At 47.3% G+C, this 23,231-nt stretch overlaps 1 protein-coding gene across 3 annotated transcripts in view; it reads left to right on the top strand.

The window, feature by feature from the left end:
* Positions 1 to 23,231, top strand: part of Sfxn5 (sideroflexin 5) — a 121,572-nt gene that overhangs the window by 20,646 nt on the left and 77,695 nt on the right. For all 3 annotated transcript variants that reach the window (XM_038318361.2, XM_038318359.2, XM_038318360.1), the window contains exons 3-5: positions 13,425 to 13,502; positions 22,307 to 22,333; positions 23,177 to 23,231. In XM_038318361.2, coding sequence (XP_038174289.1) covers positions 13,425 to 13,502; positions 22,307 to 22,333; positions 23,177 to 23,231 — 160 coding nt within the window. The remainder of the gene's footprint in view (positions 1 to 13,424; positions 13,503 to 22,306; positions 22,334 to 23,176) is intronic.

Raw genomic sequence — 23,231 nt, 5'->3', positions numbered from 1 at the left:
AGCAAGGCAGCAGTCTCAACCCTCACCAGAAGCAAAGGTAGTGAGAGGAGGAAAAAGTCTCTTAACTAGTGTTCTCGGCTGGGCTGCGGGACACATGGCATGCCAGGTCCCCCGTAGACTAGAACTCACTTCTAAAGGACCCTGTGACTGGTGTCCAGAAGGGAAGGTGGGGTGTGACTGCTTGGTTGGAGATCTGAGGGTAGGAGGACAGTAGAGGGCACGAGAAGGAGGCTGTGCACAATGAAGGTCCCCAGCAAGGGAATGATCCCAGGCAGCTTGGGCCACCTGCAGTCCCAGATCTGAGGCAGTCTTGGTGTCTGTGGATAGGATCGTCTTCAGAAGGTTTTGCAGCTGTTGGCTTGCAATTTATAACTGGCCAAGCTTTAAAAAGATTCCAACCCTTGTATGTGTAATGAGGCGGAGGCAATTTTATCCACCGTAATTTCTCTTAGGAAGAAGGCTGTCTTTGTTCTCAGAATGCCTTGAACAAGGCTTCAGAGGAGGAGGAGGTGGCTCTGCTTGACAGCAGGAAAGAATTGTGTGCTTGATTCTAAAAGGGGAGAGGTGGGGGGATGGAAGAGAGGCCCAAACTGGGGAGGGGAGCAGGAAGATGGGTAAGCTTTGGAAGACTGGCATATGAGGTGCACAGTGAGATGCGGCTGAGCTCTGCTGATCTCATTCTGTGCTGGAGAGTTCTAACGCATGCAATGGTCCACTCCATGACTGCCCCAAGGAATCCTTGGCACAGTCAATATGGAAACCGCTGCAAGAAGATTATCTGGGAGTTCGGAGGACTGAGATTCCTGTACAGAGCGCAACATCCAGCTCAGCAAGGGAAGGTGGCAGAAATGCAGGAGAGATGTCCCAGCCTTCCATGTGGGGTATGGAATGCAGAGACCTTGGAAGGCAGGGCTGTGCAAATGACACCTATGTGTTTGTTTTATTTGGGGAAAGGGAGGCAGACAGGCCATGTTAGTCTGGAACTCAGAATATAGCCAGGCTGACCTCAAAACTCATAATGTCTTGGGGTTTCTACTGCTGTGAAGAGACACCATGACCATGGTAACTCTTATAAAGGAAAACATTTAATTGGGGCTGGCTTAAAGTTTCAGAGGTTTCATCCAGTGTTGTCATGGCAGGAAACATGACAGCAGGCAGGCAGATAAGGTGCTGGAGAAGGAACTGAGAGTTCTATATCATGATCCACAGAAGTGAACTGTCTACCATGCTGGGCATAGCTTGAGCATATACGAGACCTTAAAGCCCGCTCCCACAATGACATATTTCCACCAAGACCATGTCTACTATTAGTGACATTCCCTTTAGGCCAAGCATTCAAACACAAGTCCTTGGGGGCCATAGCTATTCAAACCACCACTGTAGCTGATGCTACCTTTGGACTTCTGATCCTCTAGCCTCCACTTCCAAAGTGCTAGAACTACAGACAGAGTCTTCCTCCATCTATGCTGATTTTTGCCATTGTTATTTTTTTTGTTTTGAGGCAAGATCTTACAGTTTAGCCTTGGCTGGCTTGGAACTCACTATGTAGACCAGGCTGCCCTTGAACTCGCAGCGTCTGCCTTCTGAGTGCTGAGATTAAAGTTCTATACCTCCACATTTGAGGATTTTTTTTCTTTTTAAAGACAGTCTCTCATCTTGTAGCATAGGCTATCTTGGAACTCATTATGTAGCCCAGGCTGGCCTTGAACACATAATAATCCTCTTGCCTTTGCCTACCAACATGAGACAATACACCTGGGTCTAAGTTCTTCTTAATTTTGTCTTAAGGTGGCATGAGTTGGGTATTCTTATTCCAGTCATCACTTAAAGGTTAACAAATGATCATCTTGAAAACAGAGAGTGCTAGCCAAATGGTATGATATATATATATATATATATCTCACATATATATGATATATGTGTGTATGTATACATATTCAAATGTATATATGTATTTTTATGTGCATGGGGATTTTGAATGCATGCATGCCTATGCATCTTGTGTTTACCTGGTGTTTACAGAGTTAGAAAAGGGACATTAGATATTCTGGAACTGGATTTACAGACAGTTCTAAGCCACCATGTGGGTGTTGGAAATTGGACATGGGTTCTCTGGAAGAGAATCAAGTGCTCTTAACTGCTGAACCTTCTCTTCAGTCCCAGAAATATTAATAACACCCACTCAGTACTAATATTAATATAGTAATTCAGAACTGTGCTGAGTGCAATGTAGGTTAGAATAAATAACTACAGTTGGGGGAATGGGGTGTTGGCTCATGCCTGCAATGCCAGCACTTGGGAGGTGGAGGCAGAAGGATCAGGGATCCAGTCTAGTCTCGGGTACGTTAAATCCTGTCAAAAACAAGCAGACAAACATTGGTGCTGGAGAGATGGCTCAGTTTTCTTCCAGAGGTCTCAAATTCAGTACCTAACATCCATGTTGGACAGCTCACAACTCCCTGTATTCCAACTCCAGGGGAGCCTATGCTTACTCCTGGTCTCTATGGGCACCCCTATACACATGCACATACACACAAAAAAGAGTAAAAAATTAAGTATAAAGCAAACAACTCCAGTTAACTGCTGGTGTTGGGACCTGGGGCTGTCACTGTGGGAGTAGGGAGAGGAGCCATGTGGTGCTGCTGCATTTGAACCATGGGCATCAGTGTGGAGCCAGGACTTCACACCATGTGTGTGCACATATACTTCTAATGTATTTCCCAGCTTCCTGGTTGTGCTCACTGGAAGGGTGGAGATGTGGCACACTGGCATTCAGTGCCTGGGTTCTAAAGGCCGTTACACGAGAACACATAGGGCTCATTGAGAGACGGTGAATCCAGGTTTGCGGCCGGGGATCATAGGGTTCAGTAGGTTTGAGGCCAGGGATCATAGGGTTCAGTAAGAGATGGTGAATGCAGGTTTGCGGCAGGGGAATGTAAGGCTCATTGAGAGACAGCGAATCCCGGTTTGTGGCAGGGAATCATAGGGATCAGTAAGAGATGGTGAATGCAGGTTTGCGGCAGGGGAATGTAAGGCTCATTGAGAGACAGCGAATCCCGGTTTGTGGCAGGGGATCATAGGGATCAGGAAGAGACGGTGAATGCAGGTTTGCGGCAGGGAAAGCGGCTGTGGAAAGCATGAGACTGGTATGGAAGTGAGAGACTCACACAGGAACTGGAAACACTGTCCCTGTTTGGACGAATTTGGCCTTAAAAGGATGGATAGATTCTAATATCTCTGAACAGGGAGAAAACAAGTCCCCAAGGGCTGGCAGGGTGGCTCAGCAGCCAAAGCACTAGCTGTGCAAGCCTGGTGATCTGAGTTCAATCCTTGGATCCCAATAAAAGTGGAAGAAGTGAACCAAGTCCACACAGTTGTCTCCTGACATCCACACACGCACTGTAGCATGTTCCACACACAATGCTAATAAATAAAATTTATAAAAAGTCTTCAGGTCCAGTTACACTAAATGTGGGATTGTGGGGTTGATGGCAGACACTTGTCATGTTATTTTACCCTGATATTAATAACTTAAGGGGAAAGAATTTCTTTAACTCATAGTGTCAGAGGCTTTGGTTCATGGTCCGTGCCTCCCTCAATTCTGAGTTGCTGAGGAGGCTGCAGGAGCATGTGGTAGAGGCTTGCTACTGGTAGACATCTCTGGGTCCCCAGCATGATGGCTAACTCTGCTTATATTAGGAACAGCGTTCCCTGGCTTTGGGAATCCTCTGAAAGCAGAATGCTCACAGAAGTGCTCAGAGTGTGCTTCCCTAGTCTCCCAGGTCCTTCTGGATCTAATAAAGCTGTGGAGCAACCTGGTGAACTTGTTTAAACAGCGGATTTAGATCAAGTTCACTGGGGACACTAACACTGGAAAGTAGGGGTTCTCAGAAACAGGACATTAATTTTCTCTAAGCATCCCCTGTTGGGGCTGAAGACATGGTCAGTTGGTAAGGTGTCTAGCATACAAGCATGAGGACCTGAGTTTGCATCCCCAGCACCCACATACAAAGCTGGATGTGGTGTCATGTGTCTGTAACCCCAGTGCTGAGCAGAGGGTTCATGAGCTCAGTGGTCAGTTGCTGTGGATAGTCTGAGGGCTCCAGGTTCAAAGAGACCCTGTATCAAAGTAAGGTGGGAGCAATAAAGACACCAGAAATTGATCTCGGACCTACACATACACACACATAACTACATGTACACACATACCCATCCCACTACACATTTACACACACACACACACACACACACACACACGCATTTCTACACATATGTACACACATACAATTCCTTTTAGAGTTGATTGTGCTTCATTTAAAAACACAGATTAAATATATTAGAAAGAATATGCTCAACATACAACCTATATATTAACAAATGCTTAAAAATTAAAAGTCATTAAATGAATTTTGGTGGAATTAGAACACTTTCTAGGAATTTTTGAAATGGCCCTAAAACATACTTTTGCCATTTTGCAGTATGTATTTCTGTGAAGTGATGATCTCAGCATTATTTATGAAATCAAAATATCTGTCATCTCTGGAAACTGTTGAAGATATTCTACATTCTGTAAAGCGGACATCCAGCCAAGATTTATTGTTGGTATAATTAGGTTTTGGTCTTTGGAGAAAGTTTCACTATATAGCTTTGGCTGGCCTGAAATTCATTATGTAGATAGACCAGAATGACCTAGAACTCACTCTGTAGACCAGGCTGGGCTGGAACTTGCAGCAGTCCTCCTGCCTCTGCCTCCTGAGTGTTGGGATCACAGGTGTGCATGAGATTTAGTTCTTTATGCAAAAATAAACACCTTCATTTCATTAGTGTGCAAATTTGCTTTCATTTTTAATAAATAGAAAAATGATATGTATATAAAACAAATTTCTTTTTTAAATTAACATTTTAAACATTTTGTATTATAGGTATGGGAGTTTTGGCTGCATGTATGACTGTGTACCATACATGTGCATGTGTCTCCAGGACCAGAAGAGGGCATCAGGTCTCCTGGAACTGGAGTTAGGCAGCTGTGAGTCATCACGTGGGTGCTGGGAACCAAACCTGTGTCCTCTGCAAGAGCAGGCAGAGCTCTTAAATACTGAGCCATTTCTCCAGCCCCTTTTTTTCCTCTCTGAAGACTCATTCTGTGGGGCTGGGTGGGAAGCGCCCAGCTCGGCAGCACAGATGCTAAAACTACAACTACAGAGTTCAGCGTGCAGATTGATGAAGCATCCTATTAGAAAGGAGGCAACCATGCTTAGTCACTACATAGTAACCCGTCACATGTCATGCTGTACACTTACATATGTTTTTCCATTACTGGCCTTTCAGATGGGTTCAGGTCTTTCAAAAAGTAAGTTACATTTTAATTTAGTGAGTGTTTGGGGGTGGTGGAGGGAGAGAAGGAATATGTGTTTATGTGCCACAGTGCAAATGTGAGCTCAGAGAGCAACTTTTGGGAGCTGGTTTTGTCCTAAGGTGTGAGGCTTGGGGATTAAACTCAGGTGGTCAGGTCAGGCAGTGACTGCTTCTACCTGCTGAGCCACCTCATTGGCCCTCTAGTGGTACTCTTAATTTTAAATTCCCAAGGGGCTGGAAAGATGGCTCGCTATGTAAGGGTGCTTACTGGACAAGCATGAGGACCTGGGTTTGAATTTCAGAACTTCACATAAAAAGGCAGATGTGAATGTGAGCCAGCTCTGTGGGAGGTAGAGATGGGGTACTCCCGGGGCTTGTTGGACACCAGCCTAGCTCCAGGTTCAGAGAGAGAGACCCTGTCTAAAGGAATAATGGCAGAGAACAATAAAGCAGGGCACCTGGTGTCTTCCTCTTGCCTCTGCACATGTACAGATGCAGTAATACACCACACACGCATGCACACACACGCACACACACACTCACGCACACACACCCATGCACGTGCACACACAGTCTTGTTACAAGTTAAATTTTATTTGCTTGAAGTTTTGTCATACCTAGCACTCTGACATAATAGTTGCTGGGAACCGAATCCAGCTCTCCTGCGTTAGCGGCAAGTGCTCCTAACTACTGAGCTATTTCTCTTCTGCTTTTGGTCAAAGTGTTTCTGCGACAGTGATAGAAAGGAGACTAGAACATCCTAAGAGGAGGTCTGGAGACTGCTTGCAGTGCCGGTATCTCTGGCCCTAGGTCACACTCACAGACCAGCCCCCAGGCGAGAACCAGCTGTTGAGTAGTCAAGGCAGGAAGTGGCGTAAACCTGGGGCTTCCTACCAGCTGTGGAACCTACTGCCTACTGGTTCTCCTGTGCCAGTCTCTCCTGTTTAGCTCTCACACTCTCTGCCTGGCACATCCCTACCCATTGTGTGGGCTCAGTTTTTCCTTTATTGTATGTGAGTGTGTGTGTGACTTAGTTCTGGGAAAGAGTTCTCTCTTTCCACCCTTCTGAGTGTTAAACTCAGGTTGCCAGACCTAGTTTTCAGTACCTTTACCTAAAACGTCATCTCACAGGCCCTGGGTTTCAGTTTTAAATGGTAGTTTTAAAAAAGGGCCTTGTCTTTCTTTCTCAGTCTCCCTCTTCCTTCTCTCTTCCCCCTTCTCTCCTCTTTCTCCTCCCCTCCCTCCCTATACTCCCTTTGTTCCCCCTGTCCGCCCTCTTTCTTTCCCCCCCTCCCCCCCCCTCCTGTTCTCCCCCCCCCCCCCGTTTCTCCTCTGCCTCTCACTTCCCCTCAGCTCTTGGCCAGACGCTCCTGCTTCCATCTTGTATTATCATCCTGAATAGTAGATGGTAAGGTGTCTGTTTGGCATTCCTGCTTAGCTACACAGGGCGCACTGCTCCGGGTTATCTAGACAAACAAAACCAAGAGGACTGTATCCTATACAGATGGGATTTACTAGAGTGCCCTACAGTCAGTGCCCGACTCTTCCAACAATGGCTGTCTTCCAACAGAAAGTTCAACAATCTGATAGTTGTTTGGTCCAGGAGGCTGGATGTCTCAGCTGGTCTGCAGTATACACTGGAATCCTGAAGAAGTAGGCTTTAATGCCAGTGAAGGAATGGACTTGCCAGATGAGCAAGGGCTTCTTCCATGTCCTGTATATAGGCTGCCGCTAGGTGTGACCCAGGTTTATGGGGGGAGGCTTCTCACCTCAAAGGGTCTGGATTTAGGGTGGGTCCTCTTGACTGGAATGATGCAATCAAGAAGAGTCCCTCACAGGTGCACCCAGCAGTTTGGGTTTGGTTAATTCCAGATGTAGCCAAGTTGACAACCAAGAATGGCCACCACACAGAAGTGACAGAGAAGTTTGCATTTCACCTGGAAATGAGTTGTGATGCCAGGAAAGATTATTCTGGATCTCTGTGAGTTTGAAGTCAGCCTGGGCTACACAGTGAGTTCCAGGATAGCTAATGTTATGTAGCAAGGCCCTGCCTGAAAAATAAAAATAAAGATGCAATATTTTTATTCTTTGAGAACTTCATACATGCATTCAATGTAGTTTGATTATATTCATCCCCAACTCTTCCACTTAACTCCTCCAAGATCCACCCCCACGCCCTCCCAACCTCATCTTCTGTCTTAATCACTCACTGTTCTGTTGCCCCAAAGAGACACCAAGACTAAGGAACTCTCTTTTTTAAAAAGAATTTATTTATTTTTATCTTATGTGCATTGGTGTTTGGCCTGCATGTGTGTCTGTGTGAGGGTGTCAGACCTTAGAGTTACAGACAGTTGTGAGCTGCCATGTGGGTACTGGGACTTGAACATGGTTTCTCTGGTAGAGCAGTCAGTGCTCTTAACCACTGAGCCATTTCTCCAACTCCCAAGGAAACTCTTAAAAGCATTTACCTGGGGGCATGCTTACAGTTTCAGAGAGTTAGTCCATTATCCTAGTGGAAGCATGGTGGCATGCAGGCAGGCATGGTTCTGGGGTGGTAGCTGAGAGCTTTGCATCCCAATTCACAGCAGAGAGAGGAGACACTGGGCCTGGTGTGGACTTTTGAAACTTTAAAGTCTACTCCCAGGGATACATCTCCTCCTACAAGGCCACATCTCCTAATCTTTCCAAAGAGTTCACCAACTGGGCACTAAAAATGCAAATCTATAAGCCTGTGTGGGCCCGTCTCATCCAAACCATCATAGTCTCTCTATATTATTTTTTTTTAATTGCAGGGTGGTGGTGGCGCACACCTTTAATCCCAGCACTCAGGGGCAGGTGGATCTCTGTGAGTTTGAGGCCAGCTTGGTCCACAAAGCAAGTTCTAGGACAGCCAGAGCCAAACAGCAAAACCCTGTCTTGAAAAACCAAAAACCAAACCCAAACAAAAAATAATGCACTGATTCCAATCTACGCTGCTCAGACACTCATAGGCGTGGGATCATCCTCTGGAGCTTGGTCAGTTTACAAAGGTCACACCCTCAAAGAAAATGGACTCTCCCTTTCTCAGGAGCCATCAACTATCAGTAACTCCTCTGCTAGGGGTTGGGGCTCACGCTGGAGTGTTGACTGGCTTCATCTTGTGCAGGTCTCGTGTAGGCTCAGACTGCTGTGAGTCAGGAAGGCAGTGTCCTGTCATGTCAAGAAGACACTGCTTTGTCCCCTTCCTCCCTAACTTCTGGCTCCTTCTGCCTCTTCTTCAGCGATAGGCCCTGGGCTTTGGGGCTGGGAGTTGACATAGATGTCCCAGTTACGGCTGAGCAATCCACAGATTATGGTCGAACCCCCCACAGACACTCGTTCTCTGCATTTAGACCAGTTGTAAGATTTCAATTAAATTAAATTAAAGAGATTTAATTAAACCTCCACTGTACAAAGAAACGCCTCTGATGAAGTCTGGGAGCTGCACGAATGTACAGGTAGAGAGATAGGAACTTAGACAATGTCCAGTTAGCACAGTATTATGAGTTTCACCCCTGGGGCCTATGAGCTGGCTGTGGGCAGCCAGGCTGGTGATGGGGAGTTGGGAAACGGCATCATTGGCCAGGCTGCTCCCAGCCTGGGGCTTCAGCAGGGGCCACAGCCCAGCAGCATCCCCTGAGCCAGCTGGGCCCCTCGGAGCTTTTCCATTCAGGGGCTGCCTGTTTGTTCCTGGTTAAAAAAACTTCCTGCCAAGCTCACCCAGCGCTGACCTCCCAGCATTCCTCCTCCTCAAGGGCCTTTTGCCAAATGCCATAATACAGTGACTGGGGAGCAGGGCATAACAGGGACACATTTCTTGTGAGCATCAAGCCTCTCTGAAAAATCCCCAGAGTGGCCAGCTCTTGTGGCCTGTCCACACAGGTGACTGTGGCCATGCCCACCCCACAGGACCTCTGAGCAAAGCTTAGTTAGGCCAGCTCCAGCCTAGAGGCCCAGAGCGAACAGGTTCCTCTGGCTGTCTTCCCTTCTGGGCCCTCAGGCCTGTCTGCAGGAACTTTGGCTCTCCTCCCTTACACTTTTTGCCAAGCTCAGGGCTTAATGGAACTGATTCTTTTGGCTTGAGGCTGCCTTTGATGACTGTGTCAAATGAGATGGAATCTGGCCAGGTTGTTATAGGAACTCAGGAGAATCCCTGGGGTGGGAGAAATAATGAGAATTCAGGGCTTTTCACCGCATTTCAGGAGAAAGTAGAGCGTGATTGTCCAGGTTCAAAGAGGCCCTGGCAGCAGGAGGAAGCCACCCGGACTTGGGGAATCTGAGCACCTCTAGGAGGTTTGGGGGTGCTGGGGGTCAGGGGTGCCTGGCAAAGGTTTAATGAAACTTAATTCAAGTGCTAACTCCCGCACTTTACTCCTTATGCAGCCTTAAGTGAATTAAAAACAATGTGATCTAATTTTACTGAAACACAGGCTGGTTGTGGTGGTGCACACCTCTTGACCCAGCACTTGGAGAGTTGAGACAGGAGCTGAGATCTAGGTTAGCCTGGGCTACAAAGTGAAACTCTCCTAAAACACAAACAAAACAGAAACAAAGGATGCAGAGAAAAAAAAATGTTCCCAGTCTAGAATAAAAGTTAAGCATTTGCTGTGGTTATCTTGGTGCTGTGTACCATGGTTGAGAATGAGGTTTTTATGCTTTCCTGCCTCTTTTGATTTCTTCGTTTTCATTTTTTAATTTTATTTATTAAAAAAAATCTTCTTTTGGCCTCAAACTTGAGATCCTCCTGCCTCAGCCTCTTGAGTGCTGGGATCCCAGGCATATGCCACCATGCTCAGTTTCTTTGTTGAAGGCGTAAGTCACAAACAATCCCACACCAGTTTGGAATTATGATTAATAGAATGGTTATTTATTTGAAGGGGAAAAACTTACAGATCACCGTTCCAGACAACAGCCCTCTGTGCAATCAGGAAGGGAGCCTAGTCACTGGAAGCAGAGCCAGAAGCCACAGAGCGAGTGGAGGGAAGTGGCCGCGTTTTTTTAAAGAAAGAGACCACGCCCCAATGGGCTGGTATCTCAGCGGCTATTGGCTGAAGGAGTGGAAGGAGCTCCCGCAACACTTTGTTGCTATTTTTAACATTTTAACACTTTGTGCATGTGAGTTCGTGCCCATGGAGGCCAGAAGAGATCCTTAGATCCTCTGGAACTGCAGCTGCCCTCTGATGTGGGTGCTGGGACTCAAACTTGTGTCCTCTGCAGAAGCAGTGTGTTTGCTTAACCACCGAGCCATCTCTCCAGCTTCCAGTCTTTGTTGGCTTGTGAAGCGGGGTCTCACTGTTGTAGCCCAGGCTGTCCTGTAGCTCACTGTGTAGCCCAGGCTGGCCGTGGACTTCTGATCCTTCTTCCTTCACCTCCCAAGTGCTAGGATTACAGGTGTGTCCACCAATCCCTGTGCTTTAAACATCGTGGCATGGTCTTTGAACATCATAAATTGCTCACGTAGTTGGGAAAGAGGGGCTCATGCAGGTGGGGGTGAAAGCCAATTATGCAGGAAGGGATATGGCGGCCATGTGTGAGCTGCTGGTGGTGAGCAGCTCAGCTGGAGCAGTGTGCTAAGGGCTTACTGCCCATGCGTGTGGGTCTTTCCTGAACCCATCGGGCTCCCTTGCAGCATGGTGGCTGCTTCTAAGAGAGGGACCAACCGTCCTGAGAGCAAGGTGAAATTGTAAGACTTTGTGGTCTAGCCTTAGGTAATACCTCCTTTTAGCTACCACCTTCTGTGTGTTGAGATAGTCACAAAGTCTCTCTGGAACCAAAGGGAGAGTGCATACACTTTATTGCTAGACTTGGATATGGAAACATTCTAGAAGACTCTGGGACATTGGGATAAAGGGTGACTATCCTTAGAGTGTCCATTATGCCAGTGAGAGTCATCTATGTGGCAAGGTAGTCATTGTTTTCTAGGTTTTGATATATATATATATATATATATATATATATATATATCATATAACACAGGCTGGTCTTGAACTTGCTGTGTAACCAACTTGATCTTCTGATGTCCTGCCTCCACCTCTACAGTGCCAGGATTACAGGCTACTACCTGTAGCCTGTACTGCACACTACCCTGCCAGCTTACTTCTTTTGTTATATATTCTCCCCTCTCCCCCTCCTCCCCCCGCCCCCCCGCCGTATCTTCCTCCCTCTCCTTCCCCTTCCCTTCATTTGGTTTCTTGTGTAGACCAGGCTGTATTCAGATTCTGCCACGTAACCAAAGCTGGTTTGAACTCCTGATCCTTCTGACTCCACCTTACAAGTTCTGGTGTTAGGTGTATGTAGTATACCATTCTCTCTCCCTGCCTCAAGGGATCTTTGTAGCCTCACTCTGTAGACCAGGCTAGCAGCGAACTCACAGCTGTCTGCCTGCCTCTGCCTCCTGAGTGCTGGCATTTAAAAATGTGTGCCATAGCATCTGGCTTGTTTGCCACCTTTTGAGACAGTATCACTGTCTAGTGTACACTGGCTTGGAACTTAGTCTGTAGCCCAAGCTGGGTTGGAACTCATGATTCCCTGACTCTGCCTCTAATACTGGTATTGCAGGCGGACACCACCACTCCTGGAGAATTATTGTGTCAGGTTTTTTTTTTTTACTGGGTGTGTATAGTTCAATTTATGTATCTAGGCTTTTATTAGCTGTCTGTGTGTAGTATTGGCCGTGTGTAGACGCTGTTGTCTTTATCCCAGTCTCTTGGTGAATGAAAGCCACCTTCTATCGCCTGGGTTGCTTCTAAGAGTTACTTGAATAGGTAAATCTGTCACTATTTTTTTAAATTTTATTCACTAATTTTGTGTGTGTGTATGTGTGTGTGTGTGTGTTCACATGCCTTAGTGCATGTGTGGCATTCAGGGGACAGCTGGTGAGAATTGGTTCTCTCCCTTCTTCTGCTTGGATTCCAGGGACTGAACACAGGCAGACAGACTTAGCTACAATCACTTTTATGCACTGAGCCGTTTTGCCAGACTTCTGCCAGTATTTTTTAAATGATAAAAATAAATCATTGGAGTGCAATGTGATTATATCCACCTAACAAAAACGTTTGGTGTTGTAGTTGAAGTTAAATTCTTCCTGACCCATGTCAGCCTTGGTCCTTTTATTTCTCCAGATTAAAAGTTGCTCCTGTTATGAGCTTGGTGGGCCTGTGGTGTTTTTTTTTTTAAATTTTCATAAGCACATAATATACTCCTAGAAAAACCTTGTACCTGCTGCCCCTCCCTGCGTGTCTGCGTGTCTGCGTGTCTGCATGTCTGCGTGTCTGCGTGTCTGCGTGTCTGCGTGTCTGCGTGTCTGTGTGTGTGCTTGGTCCAGTGAATGATGTTCTACTGCTTGGCCATTTTGTTCTCCCTCAGGAAATTATCCTGGATGTGGTCAGGAAGTGCTTGCTTGGTTTTGTGTCGTTTTTCTTCCTCATTGTTGGGAATGAAACCCAGAGCCTAAAACAAGTGAAGCAAATGGTCTAGCCCTGAGTTACACCCCAGTCCTTACTTCACGTCTGCTCTGTGTGCGTGTGTGTGTGCGTGTGCGTGCATGTGTGTGTGTACATGCACATGGGTGTGGTGGCTAGAGGTCAACCCCTGTGTGGTTTCCCTCGGTACAGTTGACCTTTTTGTTTTGAGACAGGGTCTCTGTTGACCTGGAGCTCACCTAGTGGGCTATGCTGTCAGGCCAGCAAGCCCCAGGAATCCTGTTTCAATCCTCCGGCTCTGGGATTGCAAGTATGCACTACCTCACTTTAATTTTTTAGTGCCATTTGGGGATTTGAACCCGGGTCCTTGTGCTTGCATACAAACATTTTATTGACAAAACCATCTCCTGAGTTTTACTTCAGTTTTTGGGTGGGCTGGCCTGATCTGTTGTGTATCACAGCATGGGTGTTGAGCCAGGTTTCTTTGGGAGGATATAGGCCAGATCCTTCTACTGTTTCATGTGTTCTCTGAGGGCTGTGGCCACACACTGTGAACACTGTCACTCTGGTTGAAGGTGCTATCAGAAGTACCGGTCTGATGCCACAGTGTCTCTTCTCTTTCCTCCCCAGAGACGTCTCAGAGAGGCTGTGCAGCTGCTGGAGGACTACAAGCATGGCACCTTACGTCCAGGAGTTACCAATGAACAGGTACCTCTGCCGGGGGTGGCAGGGGCCAGAGGAGGGGATCCCAAATCTTGTGGGTAATGTGCCAAAATGTTTCTTTTTGTTCACAAACTTTATTTCCAAACTTAATTATGTATGTTTCAAAAAAATATTCACATATAGTTCAAAAAGGCCCTTGTTAAAAAGACCAAAGCGTTGAGTTGTCACGCCCCAGTCCTATTTCTGCCCACGGGAAGGAGCTCCTTGTAGCCGCATCTCAGGTGTAAGCCTGTATATGTCCACCTGAACTGCAGGGTCTCAGTTCTCAGCACTGCCAGGCTTGATTGTTGAGGATTCGCTCCCTTATCCTTCACTACTTACAGAGCATCTTCCTTCTAGTACATCTCCTCCTCACACATTTAATCATGGCGTGAGAGCTGTATTTCAGCTGCTCATGGCATTCCGATCATTAAATAACATTTCTGAACAGTCAAGTTGTTTGTACCATGGCTGGTTTTTTTTTCAACTTTATGTTTTATCTGGAGTTAATTATTGTCTGTGTTTTTCACTGATGAACTTTGTTCCATTTCTAGCTCTTGCTGTTGTTAGGAACATTTCTTAAGATGAGCCTCTCTGCCAACGCCAGTAATTCCAATCAGACCAAAATAGACCGAATAAAAGATGCCCACGTTTACTGCTGTGCTCCTGGGTGTCCGGGAAAGCATGGAGAGAGAGAGAGCAGGGGAGACCACGTGAAACCCCGAGACCATGTCTTCCTTTTCTGGGCGGCAGCCTAAATAGCCTGTGGGAGTGGTCCTGACCCTCCCTGGAGAGGGGTCAGCGCTTGGCGGGCTTTCCTGGAGGCAGAGTTCAGACAAGGCAACTCCCAGAGGAGGGGACCCAAAATGGATGATAGTGGCCAGGGTGATGCATTCAATCAATCATCCCAGAGTCCTTGGATGTAGGGGTATCAGGAGACTGGGTCTCACTTTTGACCAAACAGCTCTATCTTCTGCATTTAGTATCTTACTGCCTCCTTTAATTTGAAGGTCCCTGTATTACCATTTTCCCTTTCCTAAATCCTCCCAGTGCCAGGTCTTCTTTTCTTTGTGTGTCTGTAGTTATGGTGAAATACTTTTTGTAACTCCCCGAAAGGGGTGGAAAAGAAGAATGTTTAAATGTTTGGAGGGCTTTTGTTCTCGTTTTTGAGATAGGGTCTCACTGTGTAGCACTGACTGTCCTAAAGTCTCCATGGAGACAAGGCTAACCTCAGATATGCAGAGATCCACCTTAAAAGCATGTGTCCCCACTCAGATGTAACTGACAGTTTGGGTGAGAAAGTCCTCATAATTTTGAAGACCATTACTTATTTTCTCCTGGTTTACAGTATGGCTTTTGGAGATTCTGATGCCATTTAATTTCTGATATTTCTGAAGGTTTCTGTCTCAGTTAGGGTTTCTATTGCTGTGACCATATCAACTTTTATAAAGGAAAACATTTAATTGGGGCTGGTTTACAGTTCAGAGGTTTAGTCATCATGGTGGGAAGCACAGTAGCATGCAGGTAGACATGGTGCTGGAGAAGGAGCTAAGAATTCTATGTCCCGATCCAAAGGCAACAGGAAGAGACTGAGACACACTTCCTCCAACAAAGTCACACCTACTTCAACAAGGCTACAGCTCCTAGTAGTGCCACTCCCTATGAGGGTTCCCAAGGATTGCTCCTCAAGGATCCACTCGTCTCTGACTATGATAATTGGTCATTGCCCTTCAAGGATCCTCTAGCCTTCACCCCTCACATCACTGGGGTTACACGTGTACACTGTCACATCAGGTTTTTACACAAGTGTTGGGGATCCAGTTTCAGGTGTTCATGTTTGCATGGCCAAGAGGATCCCCAAGAGGGTCATCTCCCGAGTCCCACATGCACATCTTCAACTGCCACTCAGGTTCCCTCTTTTCCTCTACTTCTAAGTACTAGGAACTGGCCCAGGGTCCACTGAACCAACTCCTCCACTCTCAGGTCTCCTCAGCCCTCCTTCCCCTTCCATTCCATCACTACAGACAGAGAGCAAGGACGAAGCGGGGTGAGGATCTTTCCTCATAGGACACCCCACCTCCACCCCTAGACAATGACAGTGGAGAAGAGTGGCCGTGTGGAAGGTCAACAAGGGCAGAAACTTGTCCAGACTCAGGGCCGCTTCCTCCCTCCCTCTCTCTCTCTTTTTCTGTTTCCTTCCCTCCCTCCCTCTTTCATTCCTTTCTTTGTTTTTCGGTGTTTTGAGACAGGATCTCTCTATGTAGCCCTGGGACACATCATGTAGATCAGGCTGGCCCTGATCTCACAAAGCTCTTTCTACCTTTGCTGCTTGAGTGCTGAGATTAAAGGTGTATGCTACATTACCTGGCCTGGAAGAGTTTTCTTACTTGAGATTGGCTGATGAGAAGCCAGCTAGTGAGGAGGAAGTGGGCTGGGAGGGGTCCAGGATGAGTTTGCGGTGGGTTTGGTCCAGACAGAGATAGACACTATGCTGAAGGTCCGGGGAGGAAGCACCCCAGAAGAAATGAACAGGGCAGACGTGCTAGATGCTAGCATGGCAAAGTGACCTCAGTGTCTTGGCTAAAAGCCCACGCAGGGCCCTGAGGGAACGATGAGACAGGAAGCCCAGGCAGTCAAGCGAGTCTGTCTGTCTTGATGTATTTGCCCTCCAGCCCTGGGCAGGCAGGCAGGCTGTAGTCTTGTTCCCCAGTAGTGTCATTTCTGGCTGGCATTGGGTCTGCATGGTAGACCTGAACCTCCAGCCCTTATACCTTCCAGTGTCCTTGTACCTGTCAGAAGTAAGGCCACTTCCTGACTCTGGCCCATTGCCTGTCTAAGCCCCCTCATGCCCCATTCCCTCTGAGCTGGGCCTCTTGGGACCTCTCTCAGCTCCCAGAGTTTGGGGATAGAGGCCACATTATTCTCCTTGCTCCCTCAGAGAGTTGAGAGCTGCTGTCCTGTTTTTCAGCCTGCTTTGTTTTCTGTCCCCAAAGCCCTTACTGGCCTCCTGGGAGTAGGGGAAGGGCCTGGAGCTTGGCATTTAGCTGTTTCCCGAGCTTCTGCATTCTGGCTGGCAGTGGTAGTGCCTGATGGGTCCATCTGGTGGCTGGGTGGCATGGTACTCTAGGTATGAGCAGCAGCTCCCTCTGCAGAGCCTGAACAATTGGGCTGTGTGTGGTGGCTGTCACAGTGCTTGCTTCCCTGGGCCACAGTCACCGAAGTCACATGCTACTGGCCTTCACAGACTGGGGATATAGGGCACAGAGAGGGCATGTCAACTTCACGGCAGTATGAAATCAGGAGAGCCTCGGGTTCTAGTTCAGAGATGGCTCTGCTCAGGCATCATGTCTGGGGCATCTGAAGAGCCCCACAGAGTTCTTGGACTTGGGGCAGACAGTAGTCTCGCTCTCTGCACCTGCACTGTCTGCTCCAAGGTCCTTTGGCAGGTGGATGGAGCAAAAGCCCGCAGCTGGCCCTGATACCTGCAACTGTTACTGATGTCATGAGCTGCCTGGATACCTAGTGAGGGCCTCGTCATCCAAGCCATTTGAGGTGGTTTGGTCCTGTAGCTTTGCTTGCTCTTCTGCTCATGGACAACCGATAGCTTTTCCACAGACGGTTGACTTCTTAAATGCTCGCCACACCAATGACTGACGCCTGACTTGCAGGAGCTGCATAGTCTAGAGTCTCTCTCAGCCTGGTTGGTCGGTCTCCTCCCCCAGCAGTTATATTCTGTTTCGATAATCCTTGAGAAACACCTCCTAGAATCTTCCAAGTTTCTGCTTTCCCAGATACGTGACCTTTTGTTTACCTCTTGAGTTTCATGATCCTTTCTTCCTCCTGGAATGAATGTTTTAGTTTGGAGGAAGCTGCTGCACCACAGATCTCGTGTTCCAGGCTGGCTTTGAACTCAGTATGTAGCTGAGGATGACTTTGAACTCCTGCTTCACTTCCAGGGTGCTGGGATTATAGGCACGGACCACATGCCTGGTGTATGCAATGCTGACATGGAACCCAGGACTTGGAGCGTGCTAAAACCGCATTCTGCCCATGGAGCTGCCACCTTATTATTCTGCACTGAGATATCTTTAGTGCTTAGTATGCAGTAGGTGCCTAATAAGCACTTGCTCGCAGGGAAAAAAAAGTTTGGGCTGACAATAAAACAACAAAAACCAAAACATTTGTTCACTAAATAAATCATTTTATAATAAACAGGAAAGTAAATATCCCTGTCTTCATACTACAGAAGAGGTAGTGGAGGCTCAGAAAGGTTAAGTAAATCACCCACATCTAGTGAGCCAGTGAAGATTTTGAATTCAAACCTGGGTTCCTCTGTAAGCCTGATCTCTACTGGGAGAGAAACTTCAAGTGTGAAGCCACAGCTGTTGCTGGTTCAAGGCTGCAAAGCGGGCAGAACATCCCTCTTTATTCCTGTGTCTGTAGAACTGGGGGCTCCCTTCACCCCACATAGGCTTGCATAGGTACATGGTACCTGGGAGTTACCATGGCAACACAATTAATGGTGCTGCTGTAATACAATGGGCCCAACTGATCAATTAGGAAGTTTTTTGTTTGTTGAATGGAGGCGTCCTTCCCGTACAGAAGGGTCCCCTTCAGGCTCTGTTTAATTACCTTCTGGAGGTTGTTTTAAATAGGCTCTGTCTTTGCTGCCTTAGGAGGTTTAGAGAAGCAGCTTGCTAGGAGACAGAGGGGAAGCAAGCGAGCCAGACTGGGGGTGGGGCCATTGTTCTCCCTCTGGGTGCTGGGGTGTGTCCTGTTTCCTAGCAGCATGTGGGACCCCAGCCCACCCCGCTTTGGTCTCCACTTGGAGACTGAGGCAGGTTCTGCTGAGACACTGACCACTTCTGAAATCAGTAAATCTGTGTGTTGTAACAGCTACCCAGATGGTTTCCCCACGCTGCCCTTTTGTCCCTGTTCTCCAAATGAGCCAAACAGAGTCTCAACTCTCAGATCCATGCAGGGTCGTTCCTAAAGCCAGTCAGTCCCACCGGGTCAGGGCTGCACAGATCCGTGTTCAGCCGGAAGTGCAGAGGGTGCCACCCTGAGTACAATGGTGGTCAGTGCTAAACCTGGGAGTGCAGTTCAGAGGCAGGGTGCCTCCCTGTGTCTCTAGGAAGACCCTGGCCTGGGCTCTCCATGTGGGTGGCCGTGGGGAAAGCCCAGCCAAAATTGAAAGCCCAGGGTCCTTCACCTGCCCTTTTGAGTCGGTGTGGTAGATCGGGCAGGAAGGGGGCGTGCCGTCCATCTCCTTCCTCTTCTGACTGATTATTGTTGCTGCTATTTGAGACTGGGTCTCCTGTAGCCCAGGATGGCCTTAAATTTACTGCGTAGCTGGGATGGCCTTGAACTCCTGATCTTCTTTCCTCTGTCTCTAGAATTCAGGGGTTAAGTAGGCATATGCCAGCATGCCCAGCTCTGGTTAATTTTTTATCTGTTCTGACTTGTGGAGACAGTTGTTTTCCATGCAGCCAAGGTTGGCCTGAAATCAGGCTCCTCCTGCCTCAGCCTCCTGAGTGCTGGGGTTAGAGGTGTGCTTTGGCTTAAAAAAAAATTACAAACGAAAGTATGTGGGAATTTAACCAGGAGTACAAGGCAACATGGTGGCTGTGCCAGGGCCAAAGTGCTGGACCCTGTGTACAGTCCCTTTGCTCTTGGCAGAAATAAAGTACCTGCTAAGAAGGGAAGGGACATTTGTTTTGGCTGGTGTGATTCTACCCTCCGTCGTGGTGTCCTGCTAGCCTCTGTAAGACTGATACACACGAGGGAGCAGAAAGTCGAGGGCGGGGAGCAGTGGCCTGGGAAAGGTGCTTGTCACATCTCTACCACAGGAGCTCAGCTGCACAGACCCCACCTGGTCAGCCAGCCACCTGCCAGCTGCTGCTCTCTAGATATGGGGATTTTGTTGGATATTTAATCTTCTATATACCATAGGAATCAGTAAAGGACTTGGATGTCATTAAAAACCAAAACAAGAACAAAAACAAAATCATTTTTCTTGTCTTTTTCTTTCTTTCTTTTTCTCTTTCCTTCCTTCCTTCCTTCCTTCCTTCCTTCCTTCCTTCCTTCCTTCCTTCCTTCCTTCCTTCCTTCCTTCCTTCCTTCCTTTCCTCCCTCCCTTCTTCCTTCCTTTCTTTCTTTTTGAGACAGGGTATCACTATGTAGCTCTGGCTGTCTTGGAACTCACTATGAACAGGCTGGCCATGAACTCACAGGGATCCACCTGCCTCTGCCTCTGCCTCCTGAGTACTGTGATTATAGGGGAGGACAGCCCCTGGTCCCTTGGAGTCTGTACACCCAGACACCAAGTTCTTGGCACAAAGGATATCTGTTACCCCAGAGGGGCAAGCAAGGTAGGGTTTGGTGGGAGGGGGCACCTCTGGATTGGGCAAAAGCAGCCAGCAGCAGCAACAGCTTTTTTGTAGGACTGGGTTTTTAGGGAGAAAAGGGTGTGTGTGCCAGGGTAAGACATTATTGGACAGTTTAGCCAATATAGTCAGTGAACTTTGATTGTTGGACCTTGGAGTTTTGTCTCAGGAATGAGTCAGTGGACAAATAAGAGAATGGACCTTGAGGGCTAGCTAAAGGAATGTAATCTAATGGTTTTTAGCAACGGAGAGAGAAGGGTAAAGGGCAAAACCTGTTGGCTCATGTTTGCAATGTTTGGGCCTGTGTTTCCCTTGTTGGGGAGCCCTTCAGTGATTAAAGGTGTGTGCCACTAAGCCTGACTCATGAAAACTTATAAATGCACATTATTTCTTTTTTCTAGTGGTTGCCTTATTATATTAATTAACTAATTGATTAATCTACAGTGTGAGCCCAGGGTCTTGAGCATGCTGGGCAAATAGTCTTGCCCATTACAGCCATATACATATACACATACACACATATACATATACACACACATATACACATACACGCACATACATATACACATACACATACAAATTTTAAAAAGGTAATATGCGAACAAGACAGAATTCTAGAAGCATGAAAAGAGCAAAGAATAGATAAAGATGTTCTGGGGGCTTTGGAGATGGCTTATTCAGTAAAGTGCTTGCCATGCAAGCGTAAGGACCTGAGCTGACGTGCTAGCGCCCATGCAAAGGCCAGGCATAGAGGGCGGCAGGCATCTCGTGTCAGGCACTGGAGATGCAGGTAAGAGGACTGCGCAGCTCACTGGCCAGTCAGTCTAGTTGGATCATAAAGACTGACACCTGACATTGACCTCTGGCCTCCACCCATTCATCCCCTGTGTTCGGAAATCTTAGTTGGGGATGTAGCTCAGTTGGTAGAGTGCTTTGACTTAGCTATGCAAAAGGGTCAGTATTTCAAGGTCATCCTGGTCTATACAGAGAGTCGGAGAGCAGTCTGGAATATATAAGACTGTGTCTTGAAAAGCAAAACAAAACATGGGGCTGGAACGACAACTCAGCAGATAACAGTACACCCTGCTCTTGCAGAAGACCTGAGTTTGAATCTCAGCGCCCATATTGGGAAGCTCACAATGGCTTAGAACTTCAATGCCAAGGGATCTGGCGCCCTCTTCTGGCTTCTGTAGACACCTGCACTCATATACACATACATTGCCCACATACACATATATACATAACTAAAAATAAATAAAATATTTTTAAAAGAAAAGAAGAAAGAATGACAGGAGAAAGAGGGAAAGGCAGACAGGCAGGCAGCCTAGCTTCCCATCCAGGAAGTGGTAGAACTAGGATTTGTCCCCTCCTCTTTTCCTTGTTCTATGCTGTCTCTCTCTAAAGATACTGCAGGGTTTTCAAAGTTTGCTTTAGTTCCTGAGTTGTCTCCTTTCCTCTGAATTCTTTCTGTATGTGTACATATTCAGGCTTACTGAAAAAGGATCTTTTTCATTTAGGTATTTCAAACATGAATTTGAAACAGGGTCTCAAGTATCCCAGGCTGGTCTTGAACTCCTGATCGTCCTGGCTCTACCTCCTGAGCTGCTGGGACCACAGGCACCCAGATCAATTATCTTTTCACAGGTTACTATTTTATCCAGTGTTGATCTTCACTTGCCATGTTTGCTTGATTCAAAAAGTACATGTTAAAATGGTACCCACCTGTGGCCCCAGCCCTTGGGAAGTAGAGACAGGAAGATCAAGTGTTTAATGGCATCTTCTGCTAATGGAGACCTTGTCTCAAAATTCCCTTGGTTAGAAAGCATGGCACTGGCCAGGTACAATGACATTTATGTAAGACTGTCATAATGAAGATGTGCTAATTAAAATTTTTTATTTAGCAAAAGAAGAAAAACAAAACAAAGAGTGGGCTAGGGATGTAGTCTGCATGCCTAGCATGCTCAAAGCCCTGAGGTCTGTCCTCAGGACCCCCTAAAGGCATGGTGGACCACCTTAACCTGAATACCCTAGAGGTGGAGGCTCCAGGAGGGCCACGAGTTCGGGGTCATTGTCAGCTGCATATTGAGGTTGAGGCCAGGATAGGCCATAGAATAGCCTGTCTCAAAAATCAATAAATTGGTGGCTGGAGAGGTGGTTCAGTGGCTCAAACACTGGCTTCTCTCCGAGGACTCGAGTTCAGCTCCCACACTGGGCAGCTCATAACTGTAACTGCCTGTAACTCCAGCTCCAGGGATCAGAAGTTCTCTTCTGACCTCTACAGGTATACACACATGTGGCATATACTCACACAGATAACATGCATATATACTCATAAATAAAAATAAATCTTAAAACAATAAAAAATTAAAAGAAAGCATGGCCCAGAGAGCTTAAACTTCTCATTTCTCTCTCTCTCTCTTCCAGCTCTGGAGTGCCCAGAAAATCAAACAGGTAATCTAGTTCTGGTTTTATTTTTTCTCCTCTGTGCTTTCCTGGACCCCTCCTTTCCCTGTCCCAGGGGTCTAACAGAAGCCCCAATTCCATGACTAGTGGGTACCCAGCCTCTCCTCACCCCTTCCTTCCTCCCAGCACCCCTTTCTGGCCTTACTGGCCTCACCCCAGGAACTCTGGGGGTTTTAAGAAAAGAAACTCTGGGTTCTGTCCACCAAGTCTGAGTCTGTGCCAGGCCAGGGCAAGGAGACTTCAAGGTGGGCACAGTCTTGGCCCCCCATGGGCTTGGAGGATAGGTCAGGAGGAGGACGCTGACCAGGGCTCCTGTTTGAGTTTTCCTTAATCCTGAAGTGGTGAAAACCAGCTGTCCAGAGCAACACTGATGGAAGACTCTCATTGGTTAATAGAGAAACTGCCTTGGCTTTTTGATAGGGCAGGATTTAGATAGGTGGAGTAGACAGAACAGAATGCTGGGAAGAAGGGAAGTGAGGCAGATGCCTCAAGCAGTCGCCATGCTTCTCCTCTCCAAGACAGATGCAGGTTAAGATCTCTCCTGGAAAGTGACCACCTCGTGGTGCTACACAGATTACTAAATATGGGTTAAAGGAAGATGTGAGAATTAACCAATAAGAGGCTGAAACTAATGGGCCAGGCAGTGTTTAAAAGAATACAGTTTCCGTGTAATTATTTCAGGTGTAAAGCTAGCCGGGTGGCGGGACGCAGCCCCGCCGCTCCATCTACACAACACCGAGTCACTAGTGGGAGGGTCATCTTGGGGAAGCTGTCCTAACTCATCCTCAATCCTCTGCCTGTTCCTTCCCCATCTCCTCTCCCCACCATCAGGCTATCCTACACCCGGACACCAATGAGAAGATCTTCATGCCTTTCAGAATGTCAG

Source organism: Arvicola amphibius, chromosome 2, assembly GCF_903992535.2.
Source record: "Arvicola amphibius chromosome 2, mArvAmp1.2, whole genome shotgun sequence".
Classification (NCBI taxonomy): domain Eukaryota; kingdom Metazoa; phylum Chordata; class Mammalia; order Rodentia; family Cricetidae; genus Arvicola; species Arvicola amphibius.
This window is presented reverse-complemented; position numbering and strand designations above follow the sequence as displayed.